The 25,118-nt window shown below is 55.1% G+C and overlaps 1 protein-coding gene across 1 annotated transcript; it reads right to left on the bottom strand.

Annotated features, from left to right (window-relative positions):
• Nucleotides 1–10,122: 10,122 nt before the first annotated feature.
• On the bottom strand, nt 10,123–25,039 carry casc3 (casc3 exon junction complex subunit). The gene is made up of 13 exons (XM_069185676.1): nt 24,729–25,039; nt 22,008–22,032; nt 21,297–21,352; nt 20,285–20,470; nt 19,748–19,899; nt 19,302–19,478; nt 17,971–18,815; nt 16,499–16,560; nt 15,752–15,860; nt 15,058–15,156; nt 14,529–14,734; nt 13,521–13,643; nt 10,123–13,050 (listed from the first exon to the last, which is right to left on the bottom strand). The coding sequence occupies exons 1-13, from the start codon at nt 25,023–25,025 to the stop codon at nt 13,009–13,011; spliced, it is 2,379 nt and encodes a 792-aa protein (XP_069041777.1). The 5' UTR covers nt 25,026–25,039; the 3' UTR covers nt 10,123–13,008.
• Nucleotides 25,040–25,118: the final 79 nt, after the last annotated feature.

Below are 25,118 nucleotides of genomic sequence, written 5' to 3'. Positions count from 1 at the left end.
CGCTCTCTTTGAACCGAGAGAAGGAGGGGCAGTTACAGCCCCCCACCCCCCCAAAAAAATACTCAGTTTCCCCCTCCCTGCTGGCACGGTGCAGCGAGGGGTTGGCGTCAGAAACGCTCAGGTTAGAGAGACAGACACTTTATTGTCCACTGCTGTGGAAATTTGTCTTTGGCTTCTCCCACAGAAGAACAAAACGCAGGAGGAAAACATAAGAGTCACATAAAATCACCTGAAATACATAAATGGGTAAATAAGTAGATAGCAGGGCACTATATTTACATACCCTCATTGAGTAGTTTTATTGCAGAGGGGACTTGTTATAGATGTTTTTATTTGAATCCAGTCCCCTGTACCTTCTTCCTGAGGGGAGCGCTATGAATTGAGAATGGAGTGGGAGTGTGGAGGTCAGCTGTGATGTTCCTGGCTGTTCTGAGAACTGTATTATGAGAGGCGGCACAGAGCTGGGGCTGCTGTTTCCTACTTATTTTCCCTGCCATTTTCATAATCCTGGACAGTTTGCTCTGTGTGTGTGTGTGTGTGTGTGTGTGTGTGTGTGTGTGCGCGCCTGTCTGCGTGCCCAGGGGCTCAGTGCGCTCTCTCCCTCCAGAGCAGCACCACCATAATGAAAACCCACCTCCGCCGGCGGTCCTCCACTTGTCCTGAGTGGTCACCCCAGGCTGGAGAGGGGAGGCAGAGGTGGGGTCATGTGGTCAGCGATGAGGACAGCCAGCAGCGTGAGAGGACCATCACAACCCCACTGCCTCCTCCAGCCCTCCTCAGCGGCGAGGGCTCAATATCAAACAGTGCAGGAGCCATGGAGCTCCAAGAATGGATTCTATTGCCATCACCTCCCCCCTCGTTCACAGCAGGCATGTGACACACTGACCCCCTCCAACTGCATGTCCCAGCACCCCACTTCCAGAGGGTGAAGCTCATGAGACTTCTGGGCCACACCCTTGCTCACGTCACCCCCGTACTGCAGGGCTGACTCACTGGCAGGCTCTGTGTGGAGTGTGTTTCAAAAGCCACTTCTATTTAAATGTCTTGGGCTTGCCATTTTTAGCTGAAATCGTGGGCTGCTCGATTATGCAACACACATGCATTCGACTCCACACACTGCTTGAAAACAACAGCACAATGCCATCTTCCTCTTCTTGTTGTAATATGCGCTATATAGGTTAAAGCAGCAGTTCTGAGTCTGCTTAACCTTCATAACGCTGCTACAGTCATGAAGGACAGTGGTCCAGGAGAGAAATACTACAGGACAATACTCTCCACTCAGAGCACAGGCTGGCATACAGTCGCCCCTGGGGTTTACTGACCAGTGCACCTGGCTGACACCTCACAGCCTGCAGCACAGATGCAGGGACACAGAGACGATTGCTGGGGCCTTTTGGACAGACAGTATTTAACCTGCGAAGGGATCCTGTTGGAATCCAGAAGGATTATATAACCTGCCTGTGCCTGGGCTCCTGTTGAAGAGCCCAGCAGCCCACTCACAGCCTGTCGCCAGCGGATACCTGCCAGCTCCCCCGCAGCCCCGCCAGCGCGCAGGCAGAGCGGTGTCCCAGAAACCGCTGCTCGGCCCCCGCAGAGGGACAGGCTGAAGGACAGACCTCATCCGGTGCAGCCGAGACAGAGCGACTGCTGCTGCAGTCCGAGAGACTGCAGCTGAGCCGGAGGGGCAGAGGCAGGAGGGTGCAGAGGAGGCAGGGAGGGGCAGGGGCAGGAGCAGAGGCAGGGAGGGGCAGGGGCAGGGGCAGAGGCAAGAGCAGAGGCAGGGAGGGGAAGGGGCAGGAGCAGGGAGGGGCAGGAGCAGAGGCAGGGAGGGGCAGGAAGATTCAGAGGCAGGGGCAAGAAGGAGCAGAGTCAGGGAGGAGCAGGGACAGAGGCAGAGGCAGGAAAATTCAAAGGCAGGGAGGAGCAGGAGCAGGAGCAGGGAAGGGCCGTGTTTGAAGTTCTGGAGGAAAACCTGCCTGTTTTCTGCTTCCCTGGAAATTTCCACACACCAGCACTGGTCCCTTATGAAAGCCTTAGGTGGCCCAGCTCCTGCACAGCAAGACAGCTGGGATGACACAGGCTGCAACAAGCTGGGGTGATGACAGATGACACTCCAATTAACAGGCACTACTGATGTCATCTGTGTGAACCAGGGATTGTTTTTTTAATGCAGACATGTTTTGGTGTTTTTTAAGAATGCATGAGGAACCCCCTCTGCTGGTCTGAGGGGAGAGGGCTGTGATGTCTCAGCTGTGCGTAAAGACCCCCCGACCGCCCCTGAATGCAGGTGAACTGGGAGAACCTGCTGCTGAATGTGGCTCCAAGGGCCTGGTCCTGCCAGCAGGGGGGGTGACCTCAGACAGGAGGTGGAGAGATGACAGCGTGGTGATTAATGGGTGCCCAGCGCCTGGCACGGGGGCGAGGGAGGACAGCAGACACAGGACCGCCTGCAGCCCCGAGGGAAGAGGCCAGGAGAGGCAGATGGAGAAGTTGCGGGGGCCACAGTGCGTGAGAGATCAAGAGATGGAGGGGAGCAGGGGGACTGGGGGGGACGTTCCTCACCCGGCCCAGCACAGGAAGCAGCCCCGGGGGTCAAAGGTCAAGAGCACTCAAGGGCAGGCCGCTGCCTGTGGGACTTGGGGTGGTGTGATGGCAGGACAGGTGGGGTACCAGTGGCATCTGAAACAAGGGTGCCCTACGTAAGTATGTGGGCTCTGAGAGCAGAGACTTCACTGTTCCCAAAGAGGAAACGCGATCTGAGCAGGCTGGTCGCCTGACAGCACTCCTCCCTGCCTCACAGTCCTGTCGGCCAGTTTGTCTGTCCATCAGCCACAGCGCCAGAACCCCTCTCTGAGCACTGGCAGTCCAGCCACGATAAGGAAAGGCAGCAGAGGAAGCTGGTTCCCAGGACACAGGTGTGGGATAGTCGTGTTCAGGAGAAATCGTCTGCATCAGGCTTCTGCGGCCACAAAGAGGGGCTGAGGGGGGCTGGTGGTCTTCTCCTCTGTCCCTGCCGCTCTCCCGTGTGCGGAGCCTCGTTTTCTAACCACCCGTCTCGAGGCCCGGACTTGTTTCTTGGAAGAGAAACCTCCCCACACCCGTCCCTCACCCCTCACCCACCCCCCCGGCTACAATCTATTATTCTGTTTAAAGCGCAGACACTGGGGGGTGACCTCAGCTTGCAACAACAGTTGTGTCTTTGTCTCTCATTGTCGGTGTGTGACGCTGTCGCCATCGCTCACCCGGCACACTGAGCAAACTCCCATTAAATATGCAGGAGCTTAAACGCCGGACCATTAAAAATTAATCCGCAGGATCAAAGCAGTGGAATACGCCAGCCCGACAGAGCACGGGCCCCTGACCTACATGCAACAGACCACCCTCGACAGCCCCCGAGCCAACGCACACCCAGCCACAATCACACACAGCAACACAGCCCGACACAGATACACACACCGACGTCCGAGACGCGCACACAGAGAAGGGAAGAGAGCCCCGTTTCAGCACAGAAACACACACAAAGGACCGAGGTGGGGGAGGGGCAGGATGGGATTAGGGCTTTCCATCCATCACTGGGAGACAGGGAACTGGGAATGGGGGCAAGGAGGGATTCGGGGGAAACGGAGGCAGGGGAGGGGATCCACTCTTTTCACACATCAAAGAAGGGGCTGGGAGAGGGAGGAGGAAACTGGGAACTGGGAGAGGGGAGCCAGGGAGGGAGTGGAAAAGGGGAAAAATCCGACGAAAGCCAGGAGAGAGCAGAGGGAGAAGTCGGGCCCTGGCGGTCATCGATGTTAAAAACAAAATATGCAGTTGCGTAACCTGCAAGAACAGACTCGCCCCACGCACACTCGCCATCTGAGCTGCCCCCCCGTGAGGCAGAGACCTGCATCCCTGCGGAGTCCGGCTGCCCAGGGCCCAGCGCCTGGGGCCACACGGGACTCTCACTGGCCAGGGCCCAGCGACTGGGGCCACATGGGACTCTCACTGGCCAGGGTCCAGCGACTGGGGCCACATGGGACTCTCACTGGCCAGGGTCCAGCGACTGGGGCCACATGGGACTCTCACTGGACAGGGTCCAGCGCCTGGGGCCACATGGGACTCTCACTGGCCAGGGTCCAGCGACTGGGGCCACATGGGGCCACATGGGACTCTCACTGGCCAGGGTCCAGCGACTGGGGCCACATGGGACTGGCCAGGGTCCAGCGACTAGGGCCACACGGGGCCTCACGGGGCCACACGGGACTCTCGCTGGCCAGGGCTCCTGCAAGAATCTGGCTCCCCTCCCCTCTCTGCACCTGCAGCCTGCCCGTGGGGTTTTCAACGACTGTCCGCCACCCACAGGCGCAGCAGGAGCTGCAAAGGCAATCCGATGCAACGAAGGCCAGAGCGGACACCAGAGCGGACACCAGCGGGAGACACCAGCGGGAGACACGTCACAGCCTGGAGCAGCTGCTCACCGAGCAGAATTAACACTTTCAATCTTCGACACGATACAGGGAAGAAATAAGAATAATTCCTCACATTTCTATAGCGCTTTTCTGGACACTCCACTCAAAGTGCTGTGCAGGTCATGGGGATCCCCTCCACCACCACCAGTGTGCAGCCCCACCTGGATGATATGAGGGGAGCTCACCACACACCAGCTCTCAGTGGGGAGGAGAGCAGAGTGATGAAGCCAGTTCAGAGATGGGGATCATTAGGAGGCCATGATTGGTAAGGGCCAATGGGAAATTTGGACAGGACTCCGGGGTTACACCCCTACTCTTTTCGAGAAACGCCCTGGGATTTTTAATGACCACAGAGAGTCAGGACCTCAGTTTTACATCATCTGAAGGACGGCGCCCTTTTACAGTATAGTGTCCTCGTCATTAGGGCATTAGGACCCACATGGCCTGCAGAGTGAGCGCCCCCTACTGGCCCCACAAACACCTCTTCCAGCAGCAACCTCAGCTTTCCCAGGAGACTCCCATCCCACCTACTGAGCTCCAGTGGGCTACCAGCTGTGAGCTGCAGGGTGACAGAGCTGCCGGCTATAATAAAGATACACTCTCGGGCCTGTGATTTATCGAATATCGGCCATATCTCAAGTGTTTCTGTAGAGAGATCGAACTACACTGAATCTAAACACCCGTGTCGCCCGGTGCCGAAGGCAGCCCCGTATGTCTCTCTCCTGTGGCTCAATATTACTGCCGCTCCTCGGCGCGAACACTTCCCACACAAACACCCACACGGACAAGTGTGTGCTTGTAAAACGAGCTTCGGACGGAAAAATAAAGCCCTTCCGTGCGATGACAGCGACAGAGCCGCGTCCATGCGTCGAAGCAGCGACGGAACAAATTATTTCAAAACCTCGGCTGGAGATGTTTTCTCAACAAGCTTTGGCAAGCTGGCTCGGCGCCAAGCAGCTCTGTGGTTTTAATCATCGCAGTTCAATTCATTAGAAGCACAATTTGCTTCAATTGTCTGGTGCTCTCCCAGAAGTAGGTCTTTCGCCAAAACTCCTCTTCATGGGGCGCAGAAAGCGTGGGAGTCAAGTCTTCCCACGGTGCGTGCTGCCCGCGGGGGAGGCAGAGACGGCGACCCCCCGGCCCGACAGCCCTCAGGACCCGTGAAATCCACATTCTTCTCCCATCCTTCCCCGCACAACGATCCATTCACTGCAATTAACCCCCCTAATTAACCCCTTTGCATGCTTTAATGAGTGTTTTAGGGCGCTGTTTACGCACGTCAGTCTCGGCTCTCGGCGCCGTCACCTGTGAGAAGGCGCTCATTACCGTCTTTTGTTTTCGTTTTGAATGTTTGCTGTGGCAGGACTTCACCACGAGAGGAGCAGCAGGCCTCTGATTCGCTCCGTCACGGGAGCGCACCCCACACCCCAATACCTCCCCCCACCACCACCGTCTTCAGCGAACGGTGTCTAAACGCCAATCCCAACTCCAAGCGAGCGCTAATTAACGCGATGAAGCTTTCAAAGCGCTGCTCCGGACACGCGAACTCTGCCCGTCTCCCTGCTCAGGATCACGCTGACGAGCAGCCGCGAAGCGTCAGGGTGGCGTCAGCCGGCGGCGCCAGTCTGCGGTGACGGAGCCCGGTTCGGCTCGGTGCGACCGGTCCGACGACTGGAGAGCGGGTTCAGGGGAGAGGGGGGTTCGTGACCTCCCGAAAAGAGCGCGAGCAGGAACGCGGCAGTGCGCGTTCACGCGTGGTGGGCAGACACGTGTCTGACAGTGTGATTTTTGTTTTTCTCCTCGGATGACAGCGCAAAGCGAACACGCGAGGGAAACAAAGAAGTCACAAGCTGACGCCTAGGTTTTGTAAGTGTCCTCGGGGCGAGTCCGATCTCTCCCCCCCCCCGCTCCCCACGCGTGTGTGCGCCTCCTCGGCCTGGCGCAGGTAAACAGAGGCGTGCCCATACCCGCTCGGAACAAGCAAACATTGCAAAAGACAGCCGTCTCCTCCTGGCTGATCCGCGTGTTTGCTCTCCTCGTGCAAGCCAGGGGGCGTGGAGACAGACTCGTGTCTGCCGTGGCCACAGTCCTCACGCCCGTGGCACCAGGACAGTAGCGGCTGTTACCATTATTCCCGGACAGCCGCGGGACAGGGGCTCTAGGTCTTCCTTTAAGACCTTCTGGAAGTGCAGAGCCGCGGCCCGAGCCTGAAGAGGGGAACTCGGAGCCCCCGACCCCGGTGAGCTCAGGACCCCTGTTTCAGGATGGTGAAGGGTGCTGAAGGGTGCTGACGCCCCCCTGACCTGCGCCCTGGGCAGCGCGGCTCGTGCCCTGTGTCGCCTCTGCGTGTCCTGCAGTATGAGTCACTGCAGAGAGCTGCTGAAATACCTCACCGCCCCCTGGACCCGACTGCAGTGAGGGGAGACAGGCTGGTGAGAGGGGACAGTGAGGAGAGACAGGCTGGAGAGGAGAGACAGTGAGGGGAGACAAGCTGGAGAGGGGAGACAGGCTGGAGAGGGGGGACAGTGAGGGGAGACAGGCTGGAGAGAGGGGAGACAGGCTGGAGAGGGGGGACAGTGAGGGGAGACAGGCTGGAGAGGAGAGACAGGCTGGAGAGGGGGGACAGTGAGGAGAGACAGGCTGGAGAGGGGGGACAGTGAGGAGAGACAGGCTGGAGAGGGGGGACAGTGAGGAGAGACAGGCTAGTGAGAGGGGACGGTGAGGGGAGACAGGCTGGTCTCTGCTCTCCTCCCCACTGAGAGCTGGTGTGTGGGGAACGTTCTGGCGCATCATCCAGGTGGGGCTGCACACGGGTGGGGGTGGAGGGGATCCCCATGACCTGTACAGCGCTTCGAGTGGAGTGTCCAGGAAAGAGCTATAGAAGGGTGAGGAATGATGAGGAAGATATAGTGAGACGGCCTGCTCCCCTCCCTCTTCGCGCGGATCAGGAAAAAAATACCCTGCGTGGGAGGTAAGCGAAACAGCGACGCTTTCACTGGGTAGAAGAGAGCGAGGAAAATGAAAGCGATTGCAGCGCTCATGTCTACAGCGTTTCACCATACTGCAACTGCAACTGCTAGCGCAACCCCCAATAAAACTACCCGACCGAGCTGGATTCAGCACGGGGGCCAAGCAGGGCTGGACCGTCCAGAGAACTGACCCGCAGCGCTGCCTGCCGTGCGGAGCAGCGAGCGGTGACGAATCGCGGCCTCTATTATTACTCCTTTAATACGATGCGAGCCGGCGTGAAGATCCCCGTCGCCATGGTTACGGCGGCGGGCACGCTGTGCCGTCAAGACCGATCTGGTCAAAGCGGGTTAAAGGCCCGCTTGTGCCGAGACCGGAGGACCGGGGGCGGGCTGCGAGCATGAGGGGGCGGGCGAGGGCTCGTAAAGATGTTTACAAGGGCTAAGGAAGCGGTCAGAAAGCATTAGGCGAGGTAAACAAATCGGATGCGTATAATTTATACAAGTGAAAACGCATCACGGACCTTCCATTGAAAAATGCTCGCCCAATACCGCCACCTAGTGGCGCGGTCGCATCATTAAGCCCGGCGTTTCGCAACGGCAGGCAGTTATAACGGAGACGGACCACTCTCTGGCTCCTCTGACTCTTCCCTTAGCACGCAGGGCAGCCGGTCGCCCCCAAGAGCAAGTCTCTCCTGGCCCCGGCTGGCGTGCACAGCCCCAGCAGCTCAAGTCCCAGGGCAGGAGGGACATCAGCGCACCTGAGTGCAGGAACTCCAGCCCCAGGGGTGCCACCTACTTTAAACACGAGAAAGGCTGTAAACGAGAAGGGGGAGTTTAGCCCCATTTGTTTGCTAGGAGCTCATCCAAGCATCTCCCGGCACCTCCAGGAAAATGGCTTCCCCACAACCTTCGAGGCAGCTTGTTCCAGACCCCCGCAGCTCTGTGTGTAAAGCAAAGCGGCGCTTCCTGGCCTCTGCCTCGAGTCCCTGCGCCAGCCGCTCAGCTCCACCGGAGCGCTGAGCCCCCGGACACCCTGCAGGGCCTGAGCAAGCCGCCCCGCCCAATTCCCTGGGACCTCTCTCCCGGCCAGAGGGGACCCTACACACAACGGAAACATGGAAACCTGAGTGAGCAGCCAGCTCTCCCGGGACACTCTTCCCCAGTGGGCACAAACCGTTTTCCCCCAACTTGCCAGGCAGATTCACCCATTAGCCCTGGGGAGACCCTACCTGTAGCTTTTCTTCGCTGCTAAACTCTGCACAATAAAACATCATTAAACCCCGAATCACACAAGGATTAGTTTGCAGTTGTCATTTTCAGTCCCTAAACATGTTAAGAGTTCACCTTTTAACTATGGTTATAGCACATCCTAAGCAACTTGAGATCTCCAATTAGAATGGAAGCAAAATTAGACTCCAATCATGGAACGCGTTCACTCAAGGATCCAGTTTAAGGGCTCAGCCAGAGCTAACGGCAGCAGGTGTGGGGGAACCCCGGACCACGACTAGGAACCCCAATACCCAAGACCCCGTAACTGTGATCAATTCAATTCAAGGTGCTTTACTGGCACGACTGATGAGCACAATCAGTGTTGCCAAAGCACATAAAAATAAAATTAACATGAAACAAAACAAGAAATAAAAAACAAAACAAAACCTACAGACATTTACAACCCAGACAATTCATAAAATATTTACATGGACTGTTAACTCACCATCACAGCTGCCTCTGTAGTACAATCTTGCTTTTGGCGCTCAAAGATGTAAAGGTGGAACCGGCTACATTGCCAAAACTCTGATTAGCATGAGCAGTGAATGAAAAGGAGCGCGGCTCTTCTCACAAACAGCCTCGGTCCGGCCCCCAGGGGTGCTCTGCTGCAGCACGTCTGGATACAGGTGCACCCTGTTCACCTGGGGCTCCGCACCTCCGGGGCCCTGGGGCCACCCAGTCGCCCAGTCCTCACTCCAACCCAGCTCCCCTTTAAGGGCGGCTAGTTCCATGACGTGTTTAAATATCGAGAACGCTCCATGTCCCGATTACAAGCATTAATCACGGCCAATCAATTAAGAACACTTTCTCAATGACCGCGAAACCTGAACAACTGGACGGCTGAGCATTTGGCAGGGGCAACTCAAGTGAACCTCCTTGCTCCCTGGGGAACACAGCAGCACCCCAGCCGAGACCCGAACCCAAACCTTCCAGGTGCAGAGCTCTAACCACGCCCCCACACTGCTACCAATCCGATTAGCCTGAGCACCCTTATCATGCCTTGGAGATCAATGCAATTTAGTGCAATAATTTCCAGTCTGGAAGCTGGAAAGTGCATGTCCACAGGGCTTCAGACAAGGGGACTTTGTGTTCCCAAGTCGGGCCATTATCAGACTGTAGGCAGCATTTTAACCTTATCCCCAAGCAGGAAGAGGAGCAGTGTGTGATCATGACTGGTGACTAAAGTGCCTTGAAGCACTTTATTGAACCTGTGATCAGCTTGGCCAGCTATTGCAAAATGACTTTGTGTAGGAGCTCTATACAGCTGCTGTATACAGGACCAGGATTTCAGCGCACAGCTGTGCTAAAAAAAAAGTCACTTAATTCAAAAGGCAGGGTGAATTAAACATGTTGCCAGGTATGTTAAAACATGTTTATTCAACAAAAAGAAATTAATTTTCCACTCCAGATACTCCTCAAAACCACCACAGGGCATCATTTCACTTTTTAATTTCTCAACCATTGCTCCACAAAGCAAATCTGATATTACAAATTCACACAACTAGAAAATAAAAACAAGCCATCACAGTGTTAACTGGTCTAGAGAAATTCAACTGATATGTAAAACCAACAAGACAGGAATTCTTTAAGGCAGAGAATGTATACTGCTTTTTAATTTTGTTTAGAACCAATGCAACATTAAGAACAAAACTGTAATCAATAATACTTTAAACTGTCAAGGCTTTTAGTAAAAACAAAAGTTACAAAGAAATAAAAATGAAACATACTTAGGACTCTCATTTGACATCAACAGCCTAATGCACTGTTCTCCACCCCCTGCAACATCACATGGAGAAGAAAAACAACTGTGGTACCAGTTTCCTTAAGCATGTCTGTAGCCATGCATGCACATAGTGTATTATGAAACAGCACCCTCTCCCAATTTCCATTTTGTTTCAGAGACAGGAGTTACAATACATTGAAATCTTCAAGGCTGCCCATGTGAAGTGTGTAGCTCTGCTAACTCTACTGCAGCTCACCCTTGCACCCAAAGACACAATGTGCTGCCTTCTCCTATAAAAACCTCCTTTACTAGAGAAGCATTAGCTGCCAAGGTCCTTCTGTTCCAGATAGGAGCTTCAAAATTCTTAACAAGCGTCCCTCTGCCAAGATCTCTTGCGTGTCAAAAAACAAGACACTTTCCCGTTGTTTGAAACTGCCATAACGGAAAAACATGCTATACTTCAAGCAAAGTCTGCGAGGTTTCATTATGAAACTACATCACCTTTTTTGGAGGTTGTGCAAAAACAACAGCCCCATCACTTGCAGCAGGAGAAAGAAATCCTACGAGATGTCAACATCATTCGACAAACACAAGTGTCTTCAAGGAGTGTCAGGGTTTTCACTGCTCTGTGATTCCCACTTCATTCGCTCAATAATGACAAGGGTTTATGCACCTTTTCAGAGAGAAAAGGGGAAAAAATGTGGAGAATGCTCTCAACAGTTGAAAGACACCAATTTCTGCACATTTGAGAGCCCACCTGGCTTTTGAGTCACGTTTGCAGCCCAAAACCAATATGCAACCAATAGGTGCGTGTGTATACAGGATTCCCCAAGAGTCCACTGCTGCAATTACAGCACAGGTCACAAGCACACCCGGGTTAAAAAACACCTGCCCGTTTGCCAAGGTAAGACCTGTTGATCACACCTGTAAAAATGACCACTCACACCTGTTCACCAGCTCCTCAGCTCTCTGAAGGAAACAGTTTTGAGGCAGATGAGATCACCAACAGGCGAGTCCGCCCAAGTCGAAGGATGGGCGTGTGACCAGTAACTCTCACCTCGACGAACAGCCGGACAAGCCCAAGGTGAGGCATGTGACCTGGCTGCAACACGTCAGCTGAAGAGGGTGCCAAGATCCACAGAACAGCTGCAAGAGTCGCACAAGTCTGAGGCTCAAGCTTCACCTCCCAGCGCTGCCCTTCTCCTTCTGCTTTTACCCACACCTGTGCAAGGTCACTGTCGGCCACGAGCCTTGGTTGCCTCCTACAGATACCCCTGTGCATGCAGCCCTTGCCTGTAGGGTGAGAGGGTGCGGGCTGCTCTCAAGCAGTGATCTACAAGGACAGGTCCTTGTACGCAGTCCTTGTTGCCACCAAGCCACATGATTTAGCATTCCTTGAGCAAAGGCACTGCCCAAAACCTGGTCCCGAAGAGTCATGTACCAAAAGGTATGTTAGGGCTCCTTGCTTCACCAACAGGTTGAGACCAGTCGAGTGGACTAATCAGGTTCAGCCGAGCCTCAGCTGCATCTTTTTCACAGCCCTGAAGCTGCTGAGGCTTTGGAGAGAGTGAGCGAGTGAGCTGGGGCTCAGGGGACCCTGCGGCACAGGACAGAGGGGCCCTCCTGCTCACCCTTCCCAACACAAGGCACCACTTCCTGCTCAGCCCTCCTACAACCCGAAGAGAAGTCAACACCCAGGTCTGACGCGGCGACAGCGCAGCGCTCGGGGCCAGCTCTGCGTTACTACACAGAAAAAAAGTTCAAAGACAGCAAGATCGTTTACAGAGAGGGTGACAGTCCTGATATGAGGAGGACAGCGAGGGGGACAGGGTGGGGAAAGGTCTATAGAGGTCTACAGTTATTTCAACGACAATGTGCAACAGCTTGTAATACAGCACCTCTCAGAAATGTATAAACTTGTAAAACACAACACTGAACCCCAGCTCCTGCAGTCTCCCACGAAAAAAGGGGGAGACAGAACCCCTTGTTGGCTTCAGAGCTCAGGCGTTACTGCTCCTCCGAACTACAGGCTGCTCAGTGCCGGGGGTCGGCTAACCCCAGGATATCAGGAAAGGAATTCCTGACCAGCCTCACCAGGCGGCTAAAAAGAACTAAATCAAGAGAAAAATCAAATTCGGACACGTTCTTTAAAAGTGTGCTTCTAAAAAAAAAAAAAAAAAACCCCTTCACAAACACGAGGACCAACATTAGAAACTGACTTGAGCTGGTTGAGTCTAAGGGGTCAGTTATTACGCCACACAGGGGTTAGCAGGCGGAACTGCAGCAGGGGAGAGCCGGGGTCGAGTCAGGGCACTCCTGCGTCCCTTAGTAGCGCCCCCCGCTGGAGAGAGAGGCTTCCATTCTGTTCCCGAGTGTCTGTTGGAGCTCCTGTGGGGCGCCTAGCGTAGTGAGTTGATTAATGGCGTGTCGAGTTAAGGAGAGCAGGGCGAGCGAAACAAACGCATTGCACGACGCACTTCTGCGGCTAAAGCGTGCTCTTTAGACCTAAACGAAGTTTTCGGTTTTCTCCCAAGAACAGAGAGGAAATCTGGGCTCCTCCTCGCCGGCGCTGGTCCATGGAAAACGCTCCCCAGGGCTAGGAGCTGCTCCGCTCTTTGGCTTTCCCGTTCCTCTCGTCCTGCGGGGGAAAAAAAAAAAGAAGGAGGCGGGTTATCGGGGGCTTCGCCCTCGCTGCAGTGGGTGGGGTGAGCTTGTACCCAGCGCTGGGGGGCCGGCTCAGCAATCCGTCAAGAAACCCCTGAGCTCCCGAGGGCAGCTGGACTCGATCCCAGCAGCGTTCCCAAGGCAGAGGGGGGCAGCGCCCATGGAAAACACGGGGGCAAAAGTCATTAAGTGAGAGGGTTGTCTAGGGTGAAAAACTCACCATCTTCACCAGCTAAGTGGTTAATGACGCATGCGTGCAGAGTTTAAGAATTGGTTTTCTCTTGGCCCATGCCAGCACTTTATTTTGGAATGAAACCCTCAAGATGCAGGTTGTCCTTCTCTACCAAGGCGCTAGAAAACGCTGGTTTGGGGGCCGGGAGAGTGCGCCCGGTGCAAATAGCTCAGGACCAGGGCGAGGAACACACGGCGCCCCACCCAACCCACCTCCGGAGGGGGGGGCTTGATGGTGACCGGCTGGGAGGAGCGGCGGGGGGGCGAGGGCTTCGGCTGGGCCTGCTGCTGCATCGTGTCGTAGTAGGTCACCCCCCCGTAGACCTGCGCCTGCGCCTGCGGGCGAGAGAACGGAGACACCGCCGGGGTTAGAGGCCGCCCAGGAGTGCAGCGCTGGCAGCCTGGAGACCAAATACATCACCGGGGCTCCGCGTGCCCAACATCAACAACCGCGGAGTCTTCCAAATACAGTTTGTACCACGGACTAGTGCTGTTTCACATCTACCAGTCTGACTGAACGCTCCCATCTGGACGAGAGGCAATGAGAATGAATGTCCAGGCTACAAGGAAAGCGGCGATGCTTAGAGAAGCTTGTAGAGATGACGACTCTTCTTGATGACAAAAACACGTTTTAAAATCCCCAAAGCACAACATGACTACAGTGTTTCAAGCAACTAAGGTTGCTGCTGGAAGAGGTGTTAGTGGGGCCAGTAGGGGGCGCTCACCCTGTGGTCCATGTGGGTCCTAATGCCTCAGTATAGTGACGGGGACACTATACTGTAAACAGGCACCGTCCTTTAGATGAGACGTAAAACCGAGGTCCTGACTCTCTGTGGTCATTAAAAATCCCAGGGCGTTTCTCGAAAAGAGTAGGGGTATAACCCTGGTGTCCTGGTCAAATTTCCCATTGGCCCTTACCAATCATGGCCTCCTAATAATCCCCATCTCTGAACTGGCTTCATCACTCTGCTGTCCTCCCCACTGAGAGCTGGTGTGTGGGCAGCGTTCTGGCGCACTATGGCTGCCATCGCATCATCCAGGTGGGGCTGCACACTGGTGGTGGTGGAGGGGATCCCCATTACCTGTATAGCGCTTTGAGTGGAGTGTCCAGAAAAATGCTATATAAGTGTAAGCAATTATTATTATTATAGTGTGGTCAGTGAACAGAAGTGTGGGTGCAGAACCAGCCGGGGGGAGCACAGGCCGGAGAAGTGTCCTCACCTGGGGGTTGGGGTACAGGGGTGGCAGCGTGGCTCCGGCGGGGTAGGGGAAGTTGGTGTTGCTGAAGGTCATGACACCCGGTGGGGGGTAGAAGGTGGGGGCCAGCAGCTGCTGTGGCGGGGGCTGCCCGGGTGACATGGAAACGGGGGGCCCGGCGTACAGCGCCGTGTTCGGGAGGGGGGCGCCCGACTGGTGCGGGTGCAGACCTACGAGAGGAACAGAAGGAACCGGAGTGAGCGCAGCTCTCCCCGGGTCAAGGACAAACGTCAAGCAAGGGGCAGTGCGGCATCATGGGTATTAAGACCTGTACCAAAACAGCAGCCTTACAGAGAAGGAGGAAGAACAACATATGAAATGCGTCAGCTAAAAGCACAGTATAATCTCAAAATCCAAAACAACTGCAAACAGGATCCTTAAAGAGCATCAAATGAATAGACTTAGTAGCAACCGAAAAGGTCAGAGTTCACAGAGACGGTCGGTCCCCTCTGCCCAGCGGTCAGTGCAGAGCAGGGGGCTGCTGGACACAGACCTGGGTGTGGGAGGTGCATCTCAGGCTGGACCAGCATGCCCTGTGGAGGCAGGGGGGCGGGGCTCTCGCTGTGAGTGTAGATTGGTCCTTGGAACGGCACTGCGGCAGAGGCAGGAGGGAGAAGACATGAAGACGCGCCGACTTGCACCTGGGAGGCCCCCCAACAGAACCAGGCCCGTTACGGGCTGAGCGCCTGTACAGCAGTTCCTCAAAATAACCCCCACCCCCCAACACCAAACCGAGTGACAGCTTTACCAATTCCACAACTACACACAGCCTCAGGCTCAAAACCACCGCTTATCAGCTTATTATTCTAACAGCTCAAGTGCAAGAAGTCATTTGTAAACTTGGGAATTCATTCTGTCTAGGTTTGTGAGGTTCTTTTAAAAGACACCCCAGCAGCTGATGGGACCCTCAGACCCCTCCTGTGCTTTGATGTTTTGCACATTGCCTGTTGTTGTATTTTGCACATCGCCTGTTGTTGTTTTTTTGCACACTGCCTGTTGTCTCTCTTTCTTTTGCTACACAATTGTATTGTTGTTGTTTCTTTCCTTTTCGTACTACTTATGTCCGAGAGCTAGCTAAATAGTATTTCGTTATACCATATACCATGTATATGAGTGTAATGACAATAAACTTGAAACTTGAACTTGAAGCAGAGGGGGCCAAATGAAAGCTGTAGACCGGCACTCACTGGGGTCGTAGTAGTGGCCCTCCATGATGCCGATGTGCATGGGCGCCGGCTCGGGGACCGGCCTCTGCCTCTGGGAGGAGTACCGCTTGGCTCTGCCCGCGCTCACCCCCTGGACAGGGAGAGAGAAGACACAGCCGGTCAGACGGCACACTCCTGCAGCCCCGCGGAGAGGAGCAGGGGGCTCCCCCCACTCCTGCAGCCCCGCGGAGAGGAGCAGGGGGCTCCCCCCACTCCTGCAGCCCCGCGGAGAGGAGCAGGGGGGTCCCACAAAGGGCACCACACTCCTGCAGCCCCGCGGAGAGGAGCAGGGGGCTCCCCCCCACTCCTGCAGCCCCGCGGAGAGGAGCAGGGGGGTCCCCCCACTCCTGCAGCCCCGCGGAGAGGAGCAGGGGGGTCCCACAAGGGGCACCACACTCCTGCAACCTGCGGAGAGGAGCAGGGGGTCCCCACCTGGGGGCAGAGACAGGTTGCAGGACAAAAATCAGGAAGCTTTGACGCCTAGAGATCAGCAGCATGCAAATCAACCCTCACACTGGTCATCTGCCCCAGCAGCACTTCAAGTGGATGCATTAGTCGTGCTTTCAACAGTGGATCATGATACAAATAACCAGAAACCACAATCTGATCGGGTGTCCAAAGGGGAACCTGGCAGACAAAGATTTCTTTCTTGACCAGGTTTCTTCCAGCCTCCGGGAGCAGGCCTGCTGCAGGACCCCTCTCCCGGACCTAAACCAACACACGACTCACCAGCTCCTCCATCCTGTTGTACTGGGGAGGACCCCCACCCATGTGCAGCGGATTCGAAATCCCTGGAAAACAAAGGGGGAAGAAAGTCACTCCTGCGATGGGACTCAGGAGGAGTACAGAACCAGAGACAGCCGACCCCACAGGGGGGATAATTGAATCTCTTTTCAATATTTAGCCTGTAAATTTTGTCATTTGGCTGCAGTACTAGGAGACTTTTCCCAAGCAGGCAGTAAGGCGACCAGCTGTCACAAACATCCAAACTACACCAAATACAACAGCAAGGACACAACAAGTTCACCGAAGTCCAAATTTGAGAACCCACTCTCTCAATACCAGGCTTTGAGGTTAATTATCAAGGTCGTTTGGGGATTGCCAAATTTGTCCTTGCACATTTAAGGATTTGATCAGGTCCACCAGTGTAAAAGGTACACAGGACTGGAGCCTGTCTCTGGTCACAGCTCTTCTGCTGGGCACACTGGGAGGACGAAAAGGCAACAATATTACTTATATTACTAGAAGGGTCATGGATTCATCTGGAAGAAAAACCAGCGGAGTCCTCTGGGAAGGTAGGGAAACTGGGGCAATGAATTCCGTTCCCAGAAGCACTTCATCTCACTCAAGAGACCCCACAGCTTCACAAACAGAAAGCATGATGCACGGCCAGGAGCCTGGAGGGAACTAATTATTAAATACAGAACTAAATATAAATCTAATCATATAAAAATGAAAAGAGCTACAACGCGCCTGGTCATGCACCCCCCCCAGACTAAGCAGAAGCAGAGAGCAGGCTCGAGAGAGGTTTGCTGCCCTGATCCTCCACTAACTCAGCTGGAGAAGCGCGTGGCTCTTGTAATCCCCCACAGCCACCCACGGCTACAGGTCATGGGGCACCTCTCACTCCACAGGCGCCGCACACCTGAACTCTGCGTTCACTCAGAACTGCGGGGGAGCCGAAAAACCGTTCTCTCTCTCTCTCTCTCTCTCTCTCTCTCTCTCTCTCTCTCTCTCTCAAGATCTAGGGGGGGAGTTTACAGGACACCCCCCCCCCCCCCCCCCCCAACTAAGGGGAGTGGTGGCTCTGTGGCTCAGGATCTGAGCCTGTGACTGGAAGGTTGCCGGTTCAAATCCCACAGCCGGCAGAGGAATCCTACTCCGCTGGGCCCCTGAGCAAGGCCCTTAACCCCAACTGCTCCAGGGGCGCCGTATAAATGGCTGACCCTGCGCTCTGACCCCCAGTCTGTGTCTCATGGAGAGCAAGCTGGGGTCTGCGCAAAGACAAATTCCTAATGCAAGAAATTGTATAGGGCCAATAAAGCAACATTATTATTATTATTATTATTATTAAGAAAGGACGAACAATAACACACAAGGGGGTGAACTCTGGGCCACGTGGCTCCGGCGAGCACCAGTGTGAACAGGGGGTACCCCCCTCCCCCCATCACCATGGCGAGCAAAGAAAACCGAAAGCTCACCCCTCATTTCCCCGGGGAGGTAGGAGGGCGGGCTGTGCGCCCAGTTCTGCCCGCTCAGGCTGAGCCGGGCCAGGTCCTGGTCCAGCCCGCTGCCTTCCAGCGGGGGCTCCCAGCTCTCCGTCTTGACCGGCCCGTGGGGCCCGGCCCCCGGCGCGGGCGGCTGCTTGGGCGCGGGGCTGGCGGGCCGGCCGGGCTGCGCGGGCGCGGCGGTGGGGGGGCCCGGCGCGGGCGCGGGCGGCTGCAGCGGCGCCGCCTCCTCCAGGGAGGCCTGCTTGCCCAGCTCGGCGGCCCGGGTGCGAGTCCTGCGCGCCAGCGAGTACGATTTCTTTTCCACCGTCCTTTCCGGCGCCGCCTGGGCCGGGGGCGAGGCGTCCCGAGCCGCCGCCGCCGCGTCCGCCGCCGAGTCCCGCTCGGGCTTCACGTAGTACTCCTCCTCCTCCTCCTCCGCGCCGCGCGACCCCGGCGCCGCCGCCCCCGAGGGGCCGTGCTCGGCCTCCCCCCGCCGCCTGTGCGCCGGCTCGCCCTCCGCGTACTGGGGCGCGGGGGGGCCCCCGCGGCTGTAGCCGCCGCCGGCGTGGTGGTTACTGTCGTCGGGGGGTTTGTAGTTCGCGCGCCCCTCCTTGTAGGAGGGCGGGGGCCTGCTGTTCTGGAAGCCGCGGGCCTGGGGGTGCGAGACGCGCCCCGGCCCCCCCGCCGAACTCCTGCCGCCGAACGTCCGCGAGGCCGGGGCCCCCTGCTGCGACGGCGGGGCCGGGCCGGCGCTGTTGGCGGCTCCGTGCCAGGAGGCCCGACTCGGCTTCTCCCCGTCTCTCCAGCGGCGCTCCCGGCTGGGAGGACTGCCATACCTGGAACAGCAGGACAGACAGCGGTCAGCACGTGGGAGAGGGGGAGCGCGGGCCGGCGGGCAGGACCACCCCCCAGCCGGGGGGCCGTCTTCCCTTCCGCCGCGCTCAAGAGTCACAGAAGGGACCGCCAACTCGGCCAAGACTGCAGGAGGAGACACTGGGAGAGGTGGATTATGTATATTAGCTAAACTCCCCATCGTGATGGTTTTGGAAGTTCGTGATTTGTTTCTTCACCCTTTCTCCCCAGCACTATACCTTGTGTCAAAATGCAAAAGAGCGATAAAAACAGACTTCACGCTCATTTATATTTGGAATAATGGAGGTTTTGAGATGACTGGCAACTTTTTTGTTATTATTTCCGATTACCTTCATACGGGCCCAGCGCTCAGCATACCTTTGTCCGTTCATACAAGAACGAGATGATATAAATAACCCAAAAAGACCCCCCTGAGCCCATCCCCGAACCCCGGCCCGCGACGGCTGTACCTGGGCTTGCGCGAGCGGCTCGACCGGCCGTCCGCCGGCCCGTTGGCGTTGCGGATGTCGTAACCGTACAGCGCGATCAGCTCCTCCCGGGACTTCGGCGCCTGCTCGTCCTCGCGGAACTTGTCGTGTTCCCAGCGTCCCTCGTCCTTCCACAGCTTCCTGTGACGCCCCTTCGGCCTGCAGGGTGGGGGACAACAGGACAGAGGTGAGAGGGAGGGGAAACGCCGAGTCACGACGCCAAGCGACCCCAGCAGGAAGAGATGATTCAGAGAGAGCAGCACACAGAGAAGCAGGGGAAAAGACCCGAGCTCCTTCACAAAGTCCTGAGGAGCAAGATGCGGCTTTGGGACAGAAGGAGACGGACTTTAAAAAGGGTTGGAGTCGAGGTGCCGACAGCGCGCCCCACCACTCAGCAGCCCCTTGGCGGCGGCCCTGCTCCTCCTCACCGGATGTCGTCCTCCTGGGCCTGCCCGCGGACGTCGTGCTCGAAGAACAGCCCCTTGCGCGGGATGTAAGCGGGGTTCTTGCGGTCCTCATCATCGTCCAGCTTCTTCCCGGGCTTGGCGGAGGACTTGTTCTCCAGGGTGTCCGTGCTCTCCTGCCGGGACAGGCGGGGAGTTGGCACAGAGGGAAGGAGGAAGAGGAGGAGACGGGGTCACTCCGGGCATTCGAGAGCTCGCAGCACAGAGAAGCACATGTAACAGGCTGCCGGCGGCCCCACACCACGCGTGCAGACTAAATGGGAGTGCAATCCTTCTAATTACAGGACACCTGTTCCCAAGACTGGAATGGGGGGATTTCAGAAGCACACGGACACGAGCAGTTTGTGTGCACTGTTTTTTTCAGAATGCCAGCAAAGGGTTTAAAATACAACACAAAAAAGTACAATAAAAACAAAATTACTGTTGGTTTCAGACACGTAGGACACTTCTGCTTCCCTGCAATGGTGAAAATAAAAGTGATGATCAACAGAGCTACAGTACCTGCCCATCCCCACTCTGCCTCTCCCCAGCCAGGTTCCCCTTCTCCTCTGACTTCACCTCTTTGCTCCCTCCTCCTTCCTCCTCCTCCTCCTCTCCAGCCTGCTCATCCTCTGACGGTTTGGGCTCGGCAGGGGGCTTGGAGCCCTCTTCTTCACTGAACCCTGCTGCCTCTTCCTCCTCCTCACACTGGGTGGGGAGAGAAGATGGGGGAGACAGAACACAAAAGCGTTTCTTCCTCATCTCCTCAAACACTCACAATTAGCTAGGACACTCCTGACAACCACAAGCCATACAACACAAACCCCGGACACCTGAACACACTGCGCAGTGCTGGAGTAAACACCCCAAACCCCATGGGCGCCAGTCCCAGGGCTTTGCACTTTAATACGGTAAATTTAATTTCTTTATCGGAACATTTGCACGTATGTTGGTGCTTGTTTCTTCGTTCTGTACAGTTGGGAGTCCATAGCTGGGAAAACAAAGATACCACGTCACATGCCTGACGCTGCCTGGGGTGGTAAGGGGAGCAATTCAGAAAACGCTTGTCGAGTTTCGGCCCTGTGTTATCTGAAAAGTCTGAAAATACCTACAGTGCTTTGTGGAAACCCTTAATTAATATGATAAACAAGTCTATATTGTGCCATGTGGAGTGACTGACATGCAATCACAACAGCACAGGTTGTAAAACAGGAGAACATTACACCCACACACATGACAGGTCAGCAGAGACTGAGGCTAAACTTCATTAAAACAAAAGACTGCTCTTAATGACATGTAGGCACTGGATGTACAGCCCCTACAATTTACAGACATAGCTACGCTATAATTTCAGTTACAAACATCCGAGTTTTTCTCAGAAACCTCAAGGCACGTGGCCAGGCCAAATCGTGTGAGGAGGAGTTACTTTTCCTTGCACTCCTCTGAAAGCTTGAAGGATCCCAAGCTCCTTTAAGGGCATGGTTTTTCTCCTAAAGGAAGAAAGGCATCTGAAAGAACTCAGAAGGAAACAAACCTCAGAGTGTGAGCAGTTCTCTTCTGGGTCCGCACTTTCATAATCTGACAGGATTGCTGAGGACAAAACAAGAACATTCAGTATACAATTTGCTAACCCAGCATAAAATAAGACCTGGAAGACTGCAAGCAGCAGGCTGTCTTGTCATGGTCTCACTAAGTCACCTGAAGGATGGACAAGGCCTTTAACAGCAACTCTTTCCCTCTATTTAACAAATGATGATCAGAGAGAGCTGGACAAGCTGCTGAACCGATGTCATTCAGGGCTGGGCCTGGGGTCCCTGCAGTCATTCATGACACACAGTGCCCCACCCATGTGACAACCCCAGTAAGAACAATTACAGTTGTACACAAGATGTTAGACTCTAGATATTAACTGAAAGGTAAGGCCTCCAACCCAGGACAGCACAAGAAACTGTACTAGACGATAAACAATATGAGCTAAAGGCCTGTCCAGAGCTTAACTGTCCTCAACACATCCCCGTCCATATTTCTTCCGAAGTCCTAATAAGAGTCCTACTCCAGTTTGCAGGCATATATCAACCCCTGTCTTCAGTTAACCTGATCTTTGCCTGGAGACCTGCAAAAGCAGGGTCAGAGACTGCTGACTAACTGCACAACACACCGAATGGGCCACATTCGCAAGAAGCCAGAGTAATGACATTTACCGCAATTTAAAAATGAGTCACAAAGGAAATTTAAACCAGCTTACCATCGCCTATTCCATCTTCGCTTTCCTGCATTACGATGAGAGAAGAAAAACAAGTGTTAGTTGGAAACCTTATCGCAAGAAAACCGACTCACGTTATTTTCAATGATGTAATAATAAGAGCAGCAGTGCAATGTAAGTGCTAAACCGCAATTAACAGTTTTCTAGCAAGGGAACCCCAGCTCATTTTCTCACAGTTACAGACCTGGTCCAATATTTGATTTCATAATTGTGACACTTCTAACCCAGACTCTGGCGTGTTTAATAAATAACTATCTTTTAATGAAGTCAATAGTTTGAGGAAAAAACCCAAAAGAAAGGTTAACTACTCAGGTTGGAACAAAAAAGGACACTAGGCCATCCAACAGTGGAGTCCTGTAGTAAACATTATCCTTGGATATTCAGTTCATATAAACCCCATTAGAAAGCTGAAGGGATTTTCCTTCCCAGTGTACATTCTACAATTCCTTTTCCAACACCCATGCCATGCCTTGGAATGAGTTACCACTTCCTACATTTTCCAGGATCCCTAGAAAGCAGACTTATTTCAAAAAGAATTTCAAAAACGTGTTCATGATTTTTACTTGTTCTTTCTTGATACACACTTCGTAAATCACTGTGAGTCAAGCACATGAGCTTAAAAAAAAAAACACAGTTCCATTTGTTCCTATAGCACTAGTGTGCTTAAAACACTCTATATTCATGATTTCTCTTCAGGTAAGTTTGTTGAATATTTATTCTACCAGATTTTCAGAAAGGCAGTATTGTTTAAGATAAAATATTCTACTAGAAACAGAAAAGGCTGTTTACGTTACTCAAGCACAGCAGTTTCACATTCCTCCCTCAGTTTCACATTCCTCCCTCAGTGAGAGCTTGATAGTGACAGATTCAGGACACGTGTGAGCTCAGGCAACGACCATGCTGAGCAGACACACAGACTGTAGCCCCTGCCTACAGCACCAGTAGCGCCATTTTCCAGGAAGTCTGTACAGGAGCTGCCCACCGTTCCCAGGAAAGAAACTAAAGAAAGGCTTCCTAGGATTTTTAGGGAAAGGTTTGCCCTAGAAGAACACGTCTCTCAACCTCAGACAGCACATGTGGGAAACAGGTCGGACCCCGCCCCCCAATATACACCCGGGGCATCACAGCACATTCCACTCATGGAAACAGACGGCAAAAAAGGGGGGTGAAAGACCCCCAACTTGCATCGCACCATACACACTCGGAGACTTGATGATTCACTGGGGCTCCCCAACTCTCAAATCTCTGCTGGGGCGCAGGACATCACACACGCCGCCAGCAACGCCAGTAACTCGCACGCCACAAGCCACCTCGCCGCCCACAGGGTCTCGATGGGTTAGCGTTTCTTTCCCGCAGCCCCAGCTTGGTGCCGGGGAGACGTTTCCTGGGCCAGAAGGCTCGGACGCAGGGAGGAGGGCAAAGGGGCCACAGCAGAACCCGACCGTCGGCTGTTAAAGCTCGATCTGGGGGGGGGGCGAGAACCCGTCTGAGCTGCTGTGCGTTAGCAGGGTGTGGAAATAAAGCACCGCTAGTGATCCCCACCCCTGGACCCCAAAACTCTCTCTCCTGCAGGCTGTCAGGGACTCTGGAATCTCAACACTGACTTAAGAGCAGCTTAACGTTAGCGTTAAATGTTTTCACGAATCAAGCATTTCTTGGGTCTTAAGATTCTGTGAGTCAAGCTAAGAGACTTACGAACCCAAGAGCACTTGGGGTACCAGTGTATAAAGCGCAGGTCTCTGCACAACCCCGCTGTTTTCAGATGTCAACAGGCCACTGCGTTTGAGACCCCGCCATCGGCCAGCTGTGACACAGGAGGTGTGACACGGAGGGCAGCAGTCTGAGCTCCTGGGGATTCGAGTCTCCACTGCAGACGCTGCTGTTGTACTCCGAGCGGGGTGTCGTACCCCAGCAGCTGGTGAAGTGGGGAGCAGCACTGCTGGGGGTGACCCCTGCCCTGGACTGGCGTCCTGTCGGCGGTGGGGGGATCCCGTGCTCTCTCCTGCCCAGGGAGACTGGGGGGAAGAGAAGGGCTCTGGCCCCGTGTGGCTCAGGTATGGAGACTAGGCACCCAGCAGAGCAGCTCTGAGGACCCCGCTCACATAGAGGAGCCCATCGGCACCTCCCGTGCTCACGAAACTGGGTGCCATAGGCAAAAAGAAACTGAAAATAAAACAATCCTGGTCAAGCGATTGTAAATTCACAGGCCTTGAGCTCTGTGCTCCAGAGGATCCGATCTGCTCCAGACAGCCCATCACTACCCCTTGGAGTACAAACCCCACAAGCGCTCCGGGGCGGCCGGGCGGAGAGGACGCGTGTCCGTGGGCACCGAGTGGACGGTGAATTCACGCCCCTGCCTTTCCCCACACCAGCCCAGACCACCAACAAGGGAGAGGTTCCGATCTGCTCTCAGCATCCAGCTGGTAGCTTCCTCCAGTCGGCAGGGGCTACCGTCCGCTGCTCAAGCGGTATGGAGCTGCCGGACCGTGGGGCTCAACGCCCGGCCCCGGTGTAACCCGCACCGACCGCCCGGCTCCCCGCAGGGACCCGCGGCTCCACGGCCTCCCTCCTGGGCGCTGCTGCAGCGCTAGCCCGAGGCCGTGCGGCCTGAGAGGAGCCGAGCAGATGAAGCCCATTTTTAACTCCCCAGCTCAAAGCCGAGAAGCGTTGGGGGGGGTGGGGGTTCGGCGACGAGAGACTCACACACTCCGACTCGTCCTCACTCTTCTTCCGCACCCGGACGCTGGGCAGCACCGCAGGTTCGGGAGCCCTCGCCCGGGGCTTTCCTCCAGCTGGACCCGAATTCCCGCTCTCGGTGCCAGAACCGGACTCGTCCTCTTCCTCGGTGTCCTGGGACGCGCGCTTCCGCCGCCGCCGCCTGTCCGCCATCTTGGGAAATGAACAGGGGAAAACTTGCGCCTCCCGAGGGCTTATGGGAAACGTAGGCCAAGCACACGTGAGGAGGCGCAACGAAGCCATCGGGAACACTACAATTCCCATGAACCCTCACGGCCATGACTCGCGAAAGCTCTTTATGGGAAGTGTAGGCAATACTTACTGAAGCAGTGTTTGCTACTACAGATTGTCCGTCGG

Source organism: Lepisosteus oculatus, chromosome 28 (genome assembly GCF_040954835.1).
Source record: "Lepisosteus oculatus isolate fLepOcu1 chromosome 28, fLepOcu1.hap2, whole genome shotgun sequence".
Lineage (NCBI taxonomy): Eukaryota > Metazoa > Chordata > Actinopteri > Semionotiformes > Lepisosteidae > Lepisosteus > Lepisosteus oculatus.
This window is presented reverse-complemented; position numbering and strand designations above follow the sequence as displayed.